Source organism: Pipistrellus kuhlii, unplaced genomic scaffold (assembly GCF_014108245.1).
Source record: "Pipistrellus kuhlii isolate mPipKuh1 unplaced genomic scaffold, mPipKuh1.p scaffold_m20_p_7, whole genome shotgun sequence".
Classification (NCBI taxonomy): Eukaryota; Metazoa; Chordata; class Mammalia; order Chiroptera; family Vespertilionidae; genus Pipistrellus; species Pipistrellus kuhlii.
Window position 1 is genome coordinate 1,481,542 of NW_023425573.1, and position 17,919 is coordinate 1,499,460.

At 39.6% G+C, this 17,919-nt stretch overlaps 1 protein-coding gene across 3 annotated transcripts in view; it reads right to left on the minus strand.

Moving 5' to 3' along the window:
* XRCC5 (X-ray repair cross complementing 5) overlaps window positions 1-17,919 on the minus strand; it is a 69,852-nt gene that overhangs the window by 22,079 nt on the left and 29,854 nt on the right. For all 3 annotated transcript variants that reach the window (XM_036421192.2, XM_045575369.1, XM_045575370.1), the window contains exons 15-16: window positions 14,649-14,742; window positions 13,184-13,253 (exon numbers count right to left, since the gene is read on the minus strand). In XM_036421192.2, coding sequence (XP_036277085.1) covers window positions 13,184-13,253; window positions 14,649-14,742 — 164 coding nt within the window. The remainder of the gene's footprint in view (window positions 1-13,183; window positions 13,254-14,648; window positions 14,743-17,919) is intronic.

Below are 17,919 nucleotides of genomic sequence, written 5' to 3' on the forward strand. Positions count from 1 at the left end.
CTAAAATTTTTCTAAATCTATACACACTGATGTAAGACAAAAATGCCTATTGTCAAAAAAATAAAAGAAAAATAGCATTCTTATTATCACTAAAATGTAAATTGGGTTTCATTACTCACAACTAATCACCTCTATACTCTAACAAGTTCCTGAAATCTACACAATTTTTCCTGTACTGAGTAAGCTTGTCATTTACTAATGTAAATGAATTTCTCCCATGAAGCAGAGGATTCTGAAATACAAACATAATTTTGCGATACATGTATCTAAGTGTGTTTTTTAAAATTCCCATACCTGATGACCTTTATTTAAAGTATACTTTATTACCTGAACTGAAATGTTTTCTTTATTGGTACTCTGTAAAAATTCACTTGGGTCTCTAGATTTTTGTTTAGCTAGGTGAGGCAAAAATTATAAAGGTCTTACTGGCCCACAAAGTCTCAAGATGAGTAACTTTCTATATTTAAACATCATAGAGAACTAGACAGAAAATCAACAAAGACATAGATTTGAACAAAGTGTGAACCTAAGTGATCTGACATTTACAGAACCTTCAACGGAACAACAGCAGAATACACATTCCTTTAATGGACATATGGAACATTTCTCAGAAACAGACTATATGCTAAACCATAAAACAAGTCTCAATAAATTTAAAAGGGTTGTAGCCATTCAAAATGTTTTCCAATCACAACAGAGTTAAATTAAAAATCAATAACAAAAAGAAATTTGGGAAATCTTCCATATTTGTAAATTAAACTACACACTTCTAAATAATCCAAGGGTCAAAAAGTAATGACAAAGCCAAGACCGGTTTGGCTCAATGGATATAGCATCAGCCTGTGGACTCAAGGGTCCTGGGTTTGATTTCAGTCAAGGGCATGTACCTGGGTTACGGGCACATCCCCAGTGGGGGGTGTGCAGGAGGCAGCTGAACGATGTTTCTCTCTCATCGATGTTTCTAGTTTTCTATTCCTCTCCCTTCCTCTTTGTAAAAAATCAATAAAATATATTTTTTTAAAAAAAGAGAGAGGACATCACTATCAACTTAGAGAACTTAAAAATATTATAAGGAAAAAATAATATGAACAATATTATGTCAACAAGTTAGACAACTTAGATGAAATGAATAAATTTTATAAAGACACTAATTACTACAACTGTCTGAAGCAGAAATAGAAAGTCTGGCTAAATCTATGAGTAAAATATATTTTTTAAACAAAATCACAATTATGATGTTTATTAAACAAATTTTTCTATTAAAAAACATAATCATACCCAAATTTTATCTTCTCCATCTTCTTTGATATTAAAATCAATGTTAAGGATACAAAATATTTTATTTTGAAGCTTAGTCACTGGGTCCACAATAAGTTTCCATATGAAGAAAATAGAAAATCAAGTTAGCTGAAATTGTCTTATTTGTTGAATGACCAATGAATGCATAAAAGCAATCAGTTATGTGTGTACAGTGATAGACATCATTAAGCAAATAGTCATTTATAGATACATGTATTCTACTAGAAATATATTTTAACTTTTCAATGATTTTTCTGCCATAATTTTACCATGTTATCTGAATAATAATTCAATACACAAGTGCTGCTAGTCACTTTTCTAAGGAACTCTTCTCCCAGGAATGAATTAGTATTGAAAACCTTCCCACAAAGAAACCATGCCCAGATCACTGGCAAATTCTATCAAATACCTGTATTTTAAAAAGAAATAATACTAATCCTGAAAATGAGGAAAGAATACATCCTACTTCATTCTATGAGACCTATATTTCTCTGATATCAAAGCAAAAGACACCACACCCACACAAAAAAAACTACATACAAATATCCCCCATGAACATACACAAAAATCCTAACAAAATATTAGCAAAATGAATTCAAGAACATACCAAAGTGCTTATATACCAAGACTGATTAGAGTTTATCCCTGCAAGAAAGGCCAGTTTAGCAACTGAAAAAAATCAATGAATATAATATAGCATATTAATAGAAGAATCAAACCCACACGATAATCTCATAGATGTAGAAAATGCATCTGGCAAAATTCAACATCCATTCAAAATAAAAACTCTCAACCAGCCTGGCCGGCATGGCTCAGTGGTTATATGTCGACCTAATGAACCAGGAGGTCACGGTTCGATTCCTGGTCAGGGCACATGCCCAGGTTGCAGGCTTGATCCCCGGTGTGGGGTGTGCAGGAGGCAGCCAGTCAATGATTCTCTCTCATCAATGATGTTTCTATCTCTCTATCCCTCTCCCTACCTCTCTGAAATCAATAAAAATATATTAAAACAAACAAACAAACAAAACCTCTCAATTATCTTGGAATGGAGAAGTCTTCTATAAACTGATAAAAGGAATCTGAGAAAAACTTAGAATTAACATCATATTGATAGTGAAAGACTAAAAGCTTTCCCCCTAAGACCAGGAACAAGGATATTCATTCTCATTATTTCTATTTAATACTGTACTGGATGTTCCAGCCAGTACAATCAAAGAAAATAAATTAAAGGCATACAAGATAGAAAGAAAAGTAAAAGTGCCTTTATTTGCAGACAGCATGATCCTGTATATAGAAAATTCTAAGGAGTATATAAAAGCAACTAGAATAAACAAGTTTAAAATGGATGCAAGGTATAAGATCAATATGCAAAAATCAGTATTTTTATATACTAGGGGGGAAAAAATCCGAAAAATAACTTCAAAAACTTCCATTCACAACAGCATTAAAAATAATAAAATACTTGGCAAAAACTTAACAAAAGAAATGCAGGACTTATATAATAAAAAATACAAAACACGCCGAAACCGGTTTGGCTCAGCGGTAGAGTGTCGGCCTGCGGACTGAAAGGTCCCAGGTTTGATTCTGGTCAAGGGCATGTACGTTGGTTGCGGGCACAACCCCAGTAGGGGGTGTGCAAGAGGCAGCTGGTCGATGTTTCTCTCTCATCGACGTTTCTAGCTCTCTCTCTCTCTCCCTTCCTCTCTGTAAAAAATCAATAAAATATAAAATAAAAAAATGCAAAACACTATGGAGAGAAAGTAAGTAAGATCTAAATAAATGGAAAAATATTCCATGCTCATGGATTAAAAAACTCATGTTAAGATGGCAATTCCCCTTCATTATATACTTAGTGCAATCCCTATCAAAATCCCAGTGGGCTTTTGGTTAGCCAAACAATTTTCGAAAAGAACAAAACTGAAAGATATTTCAGTATTTTAAAATATTATAAAAAATTTAAAGAGCTAAAGTAATCAAAACACTGTATTAGTGAAGGATAGCCATAAGTCAATGTAACGGAATTGAAAAGTATAGAAATAACTCTTACATTTATGGTCAATTGAGTTTCAACAAGGTGCCAAGGCAATTCGATGGGGAAAGGACAGTCTTTTTAACAAATAGTGCTGGGACAATTGGCTATCCCTATGAAAAACAATAAATCTAGGTAATTACCTCATACCCATTTACAAATATCAACTAAAACTGGATTACAGACCTAAAACTTTCAGAAAAAACAGAGGAGAAAATCCTTGTCAATTGGGCCAAAGATTTCTTATATAAGACAATAAAATGCTAGTTCACACACACACACACACACACACAAATATATGAATAGATCATCAAAATTAAGAAACATCAAATACATCATTAAAAAGACAAACCACAGCCGAAACCGGTGTGGCTCAGTGGATAGAGCGTTAGCCTGCGGACTGAAGGGTCCCAGGTTCGATTCTGGCCAAGGGCATGTACCTTGGTTGCGGGCACATCCCCAGTGGGGGGTGTGTAAGAGGCAGCTGATCGATGACTCTCTCTCACTGATGTTCCTGACTCTCTATCTCTCTCTTTTCCTCTCTGTAAAAAAATCAATAAAATATATTTTTTTTAAAAAGACAAACCACAGACAGTAAAAAATATTTGCAAATCATACATCTTTAGAAGCCTTTTACCCAGAATACATATAGAACTCTTGACATCTCAATAAGACAATCCCAATTAAAATATGAGCCAAAAAAAAGTAAATGATTGAAAAAACATTTCACCAAAGAAGATATAGGAATGGCTAATAAACACATGAAAAATGACCAGCATTTAGTCATTGAAGAACTGCAAATTAAAACCGCGAGATACCTATACACTGCCAACAGAATAGCTTAACTGAACACTGACAACACAAGTGCTACCAACAATGTGGGACAGTAGAACCCTCATTCACTGCTTCTGGGGATGAATGGCAAGCTGCTTTAGAAAAGAGTAGCTATTTCTTAAAAAGTTAAACAGAAATCTCCCATATGGCCCAGAAAAATGAAAGCATCCAAACATTTGTAGGCAAGTGTTCACAGAAGCATTATTTATAATAACTAAATACTGAAAACAATCCAAATATCCATCAATTGATGAATGGATAAATAAAATGGTATATTCATAAAATTGAATATTATTCAACAATAAAAATCAATTGTTGATACATGCTATGGCATGGACAAATTTCAAAAACATTGTGTTAAGTGAAAAAACAACAGATGCAAAAGACTGAATACTGACTGATTTCATTTATGTGAAATTTCCAGAAAAGGCAAATATATAGAAATAGGAAGTGGTCTCTTGGGGCGATAGTGGGGGGAAATAATTGACTACATAAATGATTATGTGGAACTTCTAGGGGTGAGAGAAAAGTTCTTTAACTGGACTATGGTGATGATTGTACAACTCTATATATTTACCAATGATCACTGAATTGCCTTTAGAATGAGTATATTTTATAGTGAAAACCTACCCTTCAATAAACTATAAAAAATTGGCAATAAATACAATCCTTTTAGCCAAGAGATTTGTGGAGATTTACCACAGACCGAAGGGAGACACTAGATATTTCTACTGCAGGATAACTACGAAGGCGCAGATGGTAAGCTTATCCTCGCTGTCCGAAAGAAACACCATTAGGTTCCAAGGTGAGGGATTACCAAAGGTAGTTCTCATCTGGGATGAGGCTCCTGACTCTAACGGACTATCTGAGTGTTATACTTGCCGCTCATTATCACTGAAAGGCATAGAGAGATAAACTACATAAGTCCAGTAATTGAATCGGACAAAGGAAAGGAAATGAGCCTGTATTAGTTAAGCTCCCATAACAAAATACCATGGACTGTGTGGCTTCAACAGCAGAAATTTATTTTCTCACAGTTCCCCAGGCTAGTGCCGGCATGGTCAGGTTTTGGTAAGGGCTCTCTCTCTCTTTTTTTTTTTTAATATATTTTATTGATTTTGTCCAGAGAGGAAGGGAGAGAGATAGAGAGTTAGAAACATCGATGAGAGAGAGTCATCGATCAGCTGCCTCTTGCACACCCCCTACTGGGGATATGCCCGCAACCAGGGTACATGCCCTTGACCGGAATCGAACCCGGGACCCTTCAGTCCCCAAGCCGACGCTCTATCCATTGAGCCAAACCGGTTTCGGCATGGTGAGGGCTCTCTTTTCCTGGCTTATAATCACCTTCCTACTGTATTCTCAGTTGACACAGAGAGGGAAAAGACAGAAAGAGGAGAGAAGTGAGAGCACAAGCTGGTATCTCTTCATTAAGGGCACTAATTCCATTATGAGGGCTACACTCTCATGACCTCATCTAAATCTAATGACCTCCCGAAGATCCCATCTCCAAATATAATCACATTAAGGGATAGGGCCTTCACATATAAATTTGTGTGTGCTGGGGGACAAGGGGGGGCGGCGCGCGAGGGAAGGTAATTCAGTCTAAAGAAGGTCCTTTAATCATAACTATTAACTAAATATTTTTCTTCAACTGTTCATATGAAACCACAAAAAATACAATAAAATAAAAAGTTAACTTTTCTCCTATGTCCAAGGACAACTATGCTGATACGACTTCAAGTCCTGCTGAACTGTGTTCTATGTCTGAACCAAACCCCCTTCCCTTTTCTGGCCAAAGAAACATGCATACCCGTTTTTAAAGTCTCATGAAGACATGAATAACAGACAGGACTAACCATGTCAAATGACACTTGCCACTTCTTTCCATGTCAGCATGTTTTTTCCCTTGGGCTTGCAATTTAAAAGGGGAGGACCAAAACACTTTTATTGTATTGAAGTGTGACTCCAAGCTGTTTCTAAGCTCCTCTTACCACATTTCAGCTGATTAGTGACTATTTTAACAAAAGCCAAACATCCATCCCTAAAGATCTTAATTGGTTAAGAGCTTCTGTTGTTTGCCACAAGCCCCTGATTAAAGCAGTTTGCACATCAGCACAATCTGAAATCAGTTTCCTTTTTCAACCAGCTGGGCTTGAAGCAGCCCAACTGCAGGAGAAGCAAGGGCAGAGCCCGGGTGACAAGATCTGCCATGCGGGAAGAACTGTAGGATTTATAGGAGGTATAAGGAAGAGCCAAGAGTAAGAGAAGTACTTCAACAGCTCTCTGCCTCACAAATCGCTCTCTTTAGCACTCACTGCAAGGGTCGACTCCAGCAGCAAGGTGGAGAACCACAGCCTTTCTCCAAAGCACCCAGGCTAATTCTGTGTTGCCTTTAGAGTCAGCTGTGAGCACCTGCCTTGATGCCCTGCTGGCACGGGTTAAGAGTGCAAGCCACCATGCTTAAAGCAGGCTGGAACAGATTCTGTGCGTTCTACCCTGTTTCCCCGAAAATAAGATAGTGTCTTATATTAATTTTTGCTCCCAAAAATGCACTAGGTCTTATTTTTGGAGGATGTCTTATTTTCGGGGAAACACCATAGGTAGTTGTTGCGACATGGAAAGTGTTCATATGAGTTCCACATATTCAGCCAGAGGGGAAAATATCCTTTCTATGTTTAACATAAAAGGGAAAAAAATACTCAGCAGGTTTAAGGCAAGCAACTTCACCACCTGGGACGAGAAAACAAACCAGTGGGAGAAAATAGGAACACTGTCATGTGCCAAATATCAACGTCCTCTACTGCTCCCAGGGGAAATCTCAGTATTACTGAGAACACAACTACAGCACCCAGCCTTTTATGATTAAGCTACCAGGAGGCTCTCTTTTCTAACAGGTAGCCAGCTGCAATAGACATATTCTGATCTTGAAAGGATTTCAGAAGCTGATTAAGAAAGGGTAGAACCATTTTGGGGAGAGTTGCTGAAAACTGAAAATAAAGTGGTTATGTATGATGGTCTTCAGTTTCTATGTCATGTTTTTTTTATTTTTTTCTTCATTTCAGTGATTTCATTTTAATTATTTGGTTGATGAGTTTTATTATGTTAAAATGCAAACTTCAGGGTGGTGTTGTGCCATCTAGTGAAATGAACTGAAGCAACAGTGAAGAAGTTAAAGCCACAAGAGATCAAGAACTGACTAAATTTCTAGAATCTATAATTTTGTATTTTTTTTCTTTCATGATTAGATGAATTAATGCTTTTTTTGGGAAAGGACTAAGAAAGTATGCCAAACTTAAAAACACAAAACTTTTATGGAGGTAAAAATGTTTTAACTTTTAGTTACTATTTGTATTTAGTATCCTTCAAGATGTTCAAGGTATTTGACAGAACGTACTTTTTAAAAATTTTACCATCTCTGTGCAAAACAACAGCTAAAGGCCATATTTTTACCTTCTCGTTTCTGGAAAGAGCTATGATAAGTTACATAATTCATACCCAAGATTACATAAATCAGGGCCCTATAAAAAAAGAAAATACACAGGAAGTTTCTTAGATCCCAACTCTTGAAAAACCACAATTTGGCTTGATTCAGTGGCAGAAAAATCATCCTATATAATAAGAGCATAATATGCTAAATGTCTGATAAATCAACCAGCCACTATGACGCGCACTGACCACCAGAGGGCAGACACTCCCACTGGGGTCCAGCTGATCCAGACTGGGCCAGAGGGCCAGAAACATCCTGGAGCCTCCTTCGAGTCCTCCCTGGCCAGCTGGTGCTATCTGTCTCAATCGCTGGCCAGGGCAACGGACCCCACCCATGCACGAATTCATGCACTGGGCCTCTAGTATAATATATGTAAATAAACTTCTATAAAAATGGGATAGTGCTATACCATACAAAAAACATAACTGAAAAAATTGTCTAGTTAGCTTTGATGAATGATATAATTTTATCACTAATTATACTACAGTCTACCTAGTGTTGGAAGGTCTTGCTTAACTAAATTTTAACAAGTATCCTTTAAAATGGAAAGGATGTTGTTTGATGAATAAGGTAAGTTGGAGAACAAAGGCCAAAAGACTTGAGGATGAGATGTGTCCAAACACAGCGAGAGGAAGAGATCTGAGAGAAAATGAAATGCTTCGGCAGCCAGAGAATAAAGTGACCATCATGTAATCAAGCAGATATGTGCACTTTATTGCTCACTTGTACATAAATTTAATGTTAACTATCAGACTCTAAATAGGAGTCCCTACCATTTCTACTTAGGATGTTTTCTTGACAGATTTGTTTTTTAACCAATCATGCCCCTGTGAATTCAATTTGGTGGAATGGAGCTCTGCCACCCTGTCACCACTCAGAAACCTAACTGATATAGGACCTACAATCTAAGTGGCAAAAGCAGGGTTGATGGAAGAATCATCTCATATTATAAAAAGTTACATTCCATCCTTTTATTTCTCTCCAAATATTCATCATTTCTGGCTTTTAAGGTCCTCAGAGAATCTGTCTTTTGACACACCTTTCAGCTACTTTACATAGTATTTCATACTCAGTGGAAATCTGTAAATTCAAACCTATCTCAATAATGTAGGAATCATTTGGAGGACTGAAGTAAAGTGGCTTTTCTTTCTCCAATTTGCTGTCATCTTTTGACCACTTTAGCACTCGCCCTAAGTAAAAGCAGGGAGGGGACAAAGAATTGGAAATCCATGGTGTTCTTCCTAAGAAGCCCTGCCGATGAGCTAGTGGAGAAGGGTGTTCATATAAGTAGACTAGAGGCCTGGTGTGTGAAATTGTGGTGGGTACGGTCCCTCGGCCTAGCCTGTAATCAGGGCCATCTCACCGCCACCCACCCCGGTTCCCTGTTTGCCATACGGCGATGGGAGCCTGACGGCCGGCCGGGGGCGGGACTGAGAGAGAGGTCAGCCATTGCTTCCCGCTTGCCAGCCCTACCCCCGCCGCTCGTCACCCTGTGTGTGTGGGGCAACCGGCAGGGCAGGGGCCTTGGCCTAGTGCTGCCCATAGCCCCCGCCACCCACCCAGTGGTTCCCATTCGCCATGGGCAATCAGAGCCTGCCAGCCGGGGAAAGGGACCAAGAGGTGGTCAGTGCACCTCATAGCGACTGGTCGAGCAGTCGTTCTGCCATTATGATTGCTGGGCTTTTATTAAATAGGGTAACTCTGATTCAAGGAGTCTGAGAACTCTGTGGACTCAGGTTCTTCCAATAACCTACAACTACAGATCCCAGGTGCACTTATGAATTGTGCGTTAGGGAAACAACTCCGCTTTCACGATTATTATATATACAGCTGTGGTCAAGAATTTTTTTTATTGTAAACTGTAGTGATAGCATGATGGTGTGGGTAAGAAAGGAGGATAGAGACCAGCAGAAGAAGGGCACTTGAGAATCAAGGAGCATCAGCAGCCAGGAAGGACACGTTCCTGGGGTTCAGTATTATCTCCTCTATGCCAATAAACTTAGGACAAAAAATATCCCTCACACCAAAAATTAAAAAATAAAAAATAAAAAAAAGATAAAACGCGTAGCTACCTATGTTGGACAACTGGTGTCAAAGGAATAGGATCATAATTCTCTAAGTTTGACTTCACCATTATTAGGCCACACGGAATTACACCTGTATATTAGTTTATAGCAACAGGTGAAAGGGCCAAGTTCTAAGGGTTAAACAATCTTACTAATGCTATTGATCATGGTATTGATAACTGAATTTTTAAAAATAGATATAATGGAGAAAAGAACAAGGCTGCTCCCTCCCTTGCCCTCGTCAGAGAAGTCCTGGAGGGATAATGATCAATACCAAGGAGGCAGCTGAAAGACTGGAGAATGACTCTGGGCCTACTGGGGAAGTGAGTCTTGGCTCACAAAGGGCCTTGGCTAAGACATGCACAAGCAAAAGAACAAAGGTAGGAAAAGCATTGTGGAAACAAAATTTCTGAAGCTTGAAGCCAGAAAGGGAAGGTAAGTTAGGACCACAGAAGAGAACTTTTAACAAGTGGGTGGTCCCATTTTCCCATACTTGCTTATGTGAGGCCACTGCGGTGATCTAACTGACCAAGTCCTAGACAGAGGTACAGAGGGACATTTCACCATCAAAACACTACAGCACTCAATCACATTCAATATCAAAGGACAATCTACTCATCAAAAGTCCTGTCTATAGACACAAGCTTTAAATCATGACCCTCATGCTGCCGGCGTGAGTGGTACAGCCCATGCTAGCGTGAAGATGGCTCTTTTGTTTATTGCATCGGACTCGGCTCCCTGGTGGTCCTTGGGGATCACGAATTCGTCTGGGATCCCCAGCCAGGACCATGAGGGACCCCGGTCCGGAGAGCCTGACTGGCCGTGGTAGGTGTGTGTTTGTCTGTGTTTCTGTGTGAGCGCTCTGGAGGGACTGCCCCTCCATCGGGGCTCTCACCTGGGTATTTGCCGGCTGCTGCGTCAGCCAAGGTTTGAGCCCGGATTCGAATCTGTAATAAATTCTAGCTGGCTTAATCAAAAAAATAAAATAAAAAATAAAAAAATAAAATAAAATTCATGACCCTATAATGGATAAACAAAAAAACATGTAGGAAAGGAGGGCATTAGGATTAGTAGAAACAATAAGACTAAGTAGAAAAATCTAATATTTTTAAAAAAAAAAAGGGTTTGAATCCTTGTGTGACTTGGAGGAAGTTCATCTCCTCCAGTTTTACAGTTTTTCCATCTGTAAAGAGAGGATAGAGTACCCATTTGTAACCTATGTGCCGTCTAGGGGCCACTGCCCTTATTTTCATACATCTGCTTCAAATGCCTAGTTCCATGGCCTCAGGGAAACATGTTTTCCTCACTGTGAACCTTCTGAGGATTTACTTTCTCAGAGCTCTTCAGACTCTGGCTCCTGTGCTCTAAGTTGCTTTCTCTGCTCTGCCTGAAATAATTCAAGACCCAGAACTCAAGCCAAGTATTCTGATTTTACTGACTCTGAGGATCTGCAGTCATAAGTTGGGAACGTATTACAGAAGTCTGTGCCCTCATCTAATTCCTTTACTTCCTCTCCCTCTTAGCTTTTATACCTTTCTCCTCTCCTGATTAAACTCCAGTTTCTCTACTTATATTAGGGGTGTCGAACTCAATCAGAGAAGGGGCCAAAATCTAAAATCCAGCCTAAATCGCGGGCCGAATGGTTTACTGAACAGTCATAAACTGTCATTGTGATGGAAACGCGGTGGAGTGCAGTGATGACAGCGCGGTGTGGGCCACATTGCAAGGCCTGGCGGGACGGATTTGGCCCGCGGGCCTTGTGTTTGACACATGTGAATATGATGCGAGTAGCTATACTCTCCTCTGAACTCCAGTACTGGTTAACAACTAAGCCTGAGACAGAGCCTATTTCTACCCCAAGCACTTATCAAAGTAGTTTCCCAATTAATACAATGAAAGAATTTTCAGCAAATTCTTGCACCAGCTGTTAAAGCTCTCACATTTTCTCCACTTGCTCATGTGACTGTGGGACTACTCTGTGGGGTAGGTAACTAAGACAAAAATATAACAAAGTGGGTGCACAATGCTTGAACATAGTAGACACTAATGGCTACCTTCATAATGGTGATGATCCGGGACTCAGCCCCCTGAAAGAGACCATGCCTACTCAACCAGGGAGGCCAATCACTTCCACAGGGAAGACCCTTGACTTTGGCCAAAATAACTGACACCATACAATCAAAAGCTAAGAAGGCCATAACCTTTCATCAAAAACACAAAATCTTCTTCGATTCAAAACATAAAACACCCATGACCCACCTAAAAGAAATACCATGGTGACAGAGCTGGTCCTCCTCAGAGGTCTGGCCTTTGGTGTTGCTGCCAACAAATGTTGGCCTGGTGGATTGCATGCTCTCTCTGAGGCTTGGCTGGTTATGACTGCTGCTGGGCAACAGCACAGCATGTCCAGGCATCTTTGCTAGGATTTTAAACTCGAAGTACTAAGGCACCCTACACCTATGCCTGGCACTATAGATGATTAAACTAAAATGGTGAAGTGTTCTAGACATTTCTCCCCCTAAAACACCAAGATGCGAGAAGAGAAAGTTCTGTGCATGCATTAACACTCACACACAGACGGTGGCTCACAGACAGGCCTGACCCTGGGCAGCACTGATGACTACTACTGTGTACACAGAGCTGCAGGCTACTAGTGCCAGCTGCTACTCTTTACAAGGCAAGGGTAGGGAACATCCACCCGTAGGCCATATAAGGCCCAAAAAATCATCTGTCTAGTCCTACAAAGGCATTAGGGGTGAGCTAATTAAATGTTTGACCAAATATAGCAAGCTAATTTTCAAGTTGATAGTTTTGTATGGCCTTTGTTATAAATATCCAAATGGATCTTGGCAAAAAAAAGTTTCCCCACTCCTGCTTTAAGGGGTGGGTGAACAGGAATCTAAGTGCACTCAAGTATATGAATGTCAGTTCAAGAGCCTCTATTCATTCTAAAAGCCATTTTAATATTAACCCAAGCCTAAATGAAATTCTGGGATATATCTGGTAAGAAAACTGTGAGAATGTAGTCAATTTCAGAAGTACTGAATCAAGGGGCAGCAGCCAGGTCTTTCTGGGTTATGAAGGGGCTCAAATCCTTAAGCCTAGACTAAGAAAACAGGAAGAACAGGAAGATATGACACAAAATTGTTTTATTCCAACCTCGTTCACAGTAACCTAAGAAGTTCAAGGAAGTAGAACTAAAAACTCCAAGGTTCTCGCCCCCAGTTTTCTTAACAAGTTAGTCCTCTGTTTGGGCAGACCTGTACTGAGTTTATCTTCATTGCTCATAATATCTCAATGAGCTCACTAATAAGTAACAACACAAAGAGCCACAAGAAAAGAAAACCGCTATATGTAGAGGTTATAACATTTTAGTAAAAGGCTACACTTGTTAATCTCGATTTTAAATCCATTAACCCAACTGAACACTTTCCCTAAAAACAGAGCCAGCGGCATCTCACTCACCTTCCTCAAAGCTGGCGTTCTTCTGTCTCACCAGGACACGGAAGTTTTCAGCAGGATTCACACTTCCAACCTAGAACACACCCACAGAAAATAACCCTGCAGATCACCCCAGGCAAGACAAGATGGCTTAATGTCGGAAGTGTCCTCTTATAAAATAAAACCAAAACCAGAGTGAAGGCCCTTCCTATTCATCTTCATTTCCAGGGTTCTGTTCAAAGCTAGCAGACACAGTTGCCGACTGTACTTTCACTTCCCTCCCTTTGTGCAAGCTGACTTCTTTCCAGAGAGGGCAGAAGTATTACTACCAAGCGACTAGCCAGCCCAGCTAGAAGGCTGTATGTGGCAAACCACCTATGCATCCTGACACCCAACCAATTAGGAAGAGGAGGATTCTGCAATGTGGGGCCAGCTCCAAATATCTGTCCTGTGAAGATGGAGTGAAAAGTAACAGCCTGATGTTTGATTCTCAGAACTTCCCTTTTTTTGCGGGGGCGGGGGGGGGGGGGGGGGGGGCGAAGAGACTGCTGCTAACCCTTTGGCATTGAAGTTTTGGTAGAATATAAAAATGTGCCCAAACTGAAGATGTCACCCAACAGTACAAGCAGATCATGTGTCAAGATTTATTGCAGTACTAGTTTCAAAGATGGAAATCTCTGCCACACTGTATGGAACTTTCTGATCATACTATGTCTTTCATCTTCCAGTCCCAACCTAAATGGGGCCTCAGTATCATTCAGCTCAAAGGGGCTCTATTATGGCTGGTAGACTTTGGCACAAAACATACTCAAATTTCCAGTTTGCTCTGATAAAGCAATCATAAAAGCTCTCCAAACAAATAAGGTAATAATTTTTTTTCCTTCACTATAAAACATTGAAATAAACCCCATATCATTTTTCAGACATTTAGTTTTTCTGAGAGCATTTCTTTTTTAAGAAGGGAAAAGGCATTCCCTAGTCCTAACTGACCTTCCCAGTGTACTTGGCTAGTAAGGGACAAATTTTAAGACCCAGTGATTCAAACTAATGACACTTAAAATAAGGCAATTATCTTCAAGTTCCAAAAACTTTTCCATTAAATAAAGGAAATCTCAGGTGTCTGAATGATATTTGGTTTGGAGAAATCCTAAACTTGTTTGGAAGTTGTATATCAGAAAGAAGAGTTACCCTCATATTTTATCTACTTGGAGATCACGAGTCATATCACCAACCTCTATCATTCTGACTAAACAGAAAGCTGCAAACTAAACAAAAAAAATCTCTACAAAAGCACTCCCACGGCAATGTTCCACGCTGTGTGTATTACATAATGCTCTGTGCACTGTGTATCATACAGATCATTTACAGGCAATTCACTGGCAGTAACTACTTCCAGGAAGGAAGTATGGGATGCCCCTGCCTGGCTTCCATGGTGGAAGGACTAACAAACACTGCACTGGGGAGAGCACGCTGGAAAAGTTCTGCTCACCTTGGTGACCGTGCCTTCAGCCAAGCTGGAGAGATTAAAGTGGGCTTCCCCTTCCTCAGTCTTCAGTTTCTTAGAGGTAGGTCCGTCCTCACTCCTGGTGAAGAAATAAATGCGGTTTCCCCTTAAAACAAAGCAACCATACAAAACCCAGAACTACTGAAGTGAAAACTATGGCTTTATTTTTCAAGTGTCAAAAATAAACAGCTGCTCTTGGTCCTCCTTTACAATGAGCCTGGCTCCCTTTCCCAACCTCAGCGCTCGCAGCCTGACCCTGACCCGAGCAGCCCCGGCTGCTTCACAGCATAGAGATCACAGTCAGCAGTTGCATCACAAAGCCTGTCCCAGATGCACCGAAAGCACAGGTCATGGGAATGAAACATTTCAGTAAGAATGTCCAATAATATCTGCTCTTCAGATATTATTCGCTGGTTTCTGTCTCAGAATGGATAGCTATTAGCTTTCCGTGTGCATAGAAGACATGTGTCTCCATCATGTATGAGAGAGCTTTAGAAACTTCCTCTTACAGCTTCAAAGCTTACAAGATAATCCTTGATCAAATATGCAAGAGCTAATTCTTAGAGAAGTCAAGCTATAAAAAAACGAATTCTGTGTTGGACAGTAAGCTAACAGAGTCCAAAAGCCATCTGTGTGGTGAGGGAAAGATGACTCCAAGGAAGTGTATCAAACATCTTGCTTCAAGCAACATTCTGGCTTTAACAGCCTGTCTAGAAGTCAGGAAGAAGTCAAGTTAATTGCAAAGAAGAAGAAAAATCAAATGCAAAGGCTCTGCCCATAATCTCCCTTAAGCTACTGAACACTGAGATATGAAGATTTTCCTCCCAGACAAATAATCAATCCAGGGCAAATGCAGCTGTCAAGAAATGGCTGAATGAGAAGGGAAATTACTAGGATCTAGTATTTCTAAATGTGATGTGTTTTTGTTCAAAAGCCCAACCTTCAGGCATTGAGGTATGAAGAAGAGGTATCCTAAAATTAAAGCAAAGAACAATAAGGCATGAGCGGGCTTATTCAATGCTGTTTCAATAATGAATCTCCTCTTACAGCTAGATGAAGTACTACAGTAATCAGAGCCTTACAAAAACATGAATTAAAAGTTTTAGTACTTGACATCTTTCTCATTCACCACTTGCCTTTTTTCCTTTGAAGGAAAAAAAAAAAAAAAAGAAAAAGAAAAAGGAAAAATAGAAGACAGAAGGATGGGGCCCAGGAATTATTAAAAGGGGTGAATCATCCTGAGCTCTTTCCTTCAAATAGAACAGAAACTGAGCACACAAAGCCTTGATGGCAAAAATGGAGGAAAATGCACAAACCCACAGCAGCATGAAATTCCTCCAGAATTGGAGTCCATGCAAAACCCTCACAGTCATCTCAGTTCATCTCTGCCAGGTGTCCCTATGAAACAGACAATATGGTACTGCTGAAGATTTGGAAACCAAAGAGCTAAATTCTAGTCTGTTTCAAAACTCCCTAGCCCTGACATTTTATGCCTCCTTATAAATATTGATTTCATATTAATTCCAGTATATCTAGAGTTTAGACTCTAGTAAGTTACTAGACTCTCTGATCTTCAATTTGCTCCTCAGGAAAACACTAAGATAAAAAGTACCATGAGTATATCAACTATGTACCTGTTCTCTTCCAGAGATACAAATCTATACTAATAAAGAGTAATATGCTAATTAGACCAGGTTGACCAGACATCTTCTGGACTTCCAACTTCCTTCTGGACAAAGCCATGGTGACGGGGGCCTAGGCAGAGGGGGTAGGGGTGATCAGGCCGGCAGAGGTAAGATTAGGGGCAATCAGCAGGCAGGCAAGTGGTTAGGAACCAGGGGTCCCAGATTGTGAGAAGGATGCCCAACTGCCGGTTTAGGCCCAATCCCGGATAGGGCCTAAACCGGCAGTTGGTCATCCCTCAAGGGGTCCCAGATTGGAAAGGGTGCAGGTCAGGTTGAGGGATACCCCCTACCCTCCTACCATGGACAAGTTTTGTGCACCCAGCCTCTAGTTAACTTATAAGATGGTATTAAAAAGCACTAAATATGCAAAGTACTGTGCTAAGTTCTCTGAGAATACAAGTTTGAATCACATAAAGAATTTCTTAAACCTTCTAAGATAAGATTCATGGGAAAGAAGGATAAGAAGATATAAATTCCAGTTCTTCAGAACTGAGCAGGTGAAGGCAGGCCCAGGAATAAGCAGAAAGTAGTGAAATTTTAATATGATTAATATTATCAAGATTAAATCATTTAATAGCATTATTAGGAATTCTACATATATTGAACTCAGACTGTCTACTTGAAGTGGGAAAGGGCAATGGCTCTCATCTTACTTATGAAGGAGTGGAGCCCTGGGAGGTAGAAATTATCCATGCAGAGTCACAGTAGACACACAAATGTTAGGAGCCGCTGCATTTGGATGTTGGGACCATAGGTAATTCATTGTTCTTTCTCCTCTTCTCATTTTCTTTTATAAATAGGTATACATTTTGTAATTCATTTATTTAGCCAAATATTTACCTAATACAATGTGTCAGCCACTAAAACTAAGCAGAGCTCTAGGTGCTAAATACTAGTATACCAAAATTAATATTCAATCAACACCTTTAAAAAGTTCAGCAAAATAAAAAAGATAAATATATAAACACACAATTAACAAAACATTGTGGCAAGAAGCACATCCCTGTAAGAGGATAGCAAGTCGCTGTGTTGGGCATGGGGTACATGCTGGGAAGTAGTGAGAGATAAAGAAAGAAAATATCTAAATTACTAGAGGCCCGGTACATGAAATTCATGCACAGGGGAAGAGGGTGTCCAAGAAATAAGGAAAGCCACTTCATAATACTAAAGGGTCAATACAACAAGAGGATTATAACCCTGGTAAACATGGTAAACATATATGCACCCAATGCAGGATTACCCAAATTCATAAGAAGAAAAAAACTCCTGGAAGATATGGGGGGGAGGGGGAGGGGAATCAACAACAGTACAATCATAGCAGGGAACTTTAATACCCCACTGATGTCACTAGATAAATCCTCTAGACAAAATCAGCAAAGCAACAGCAATCCTAAATGACTCAATAAATCAGATGGACTTAATTGACTTCTTCAGAACATTTCTTTCGTAATCTTCTCATTGTTTAATAGCATGCTATTCAGCTTCCAAGTGTTTGAATTTTTGTTTGTTTGTTTGTTTTTATTGTAGTTTATTTCTAATATGCCATTACGGTCTGAGAAGATGCTTGATAT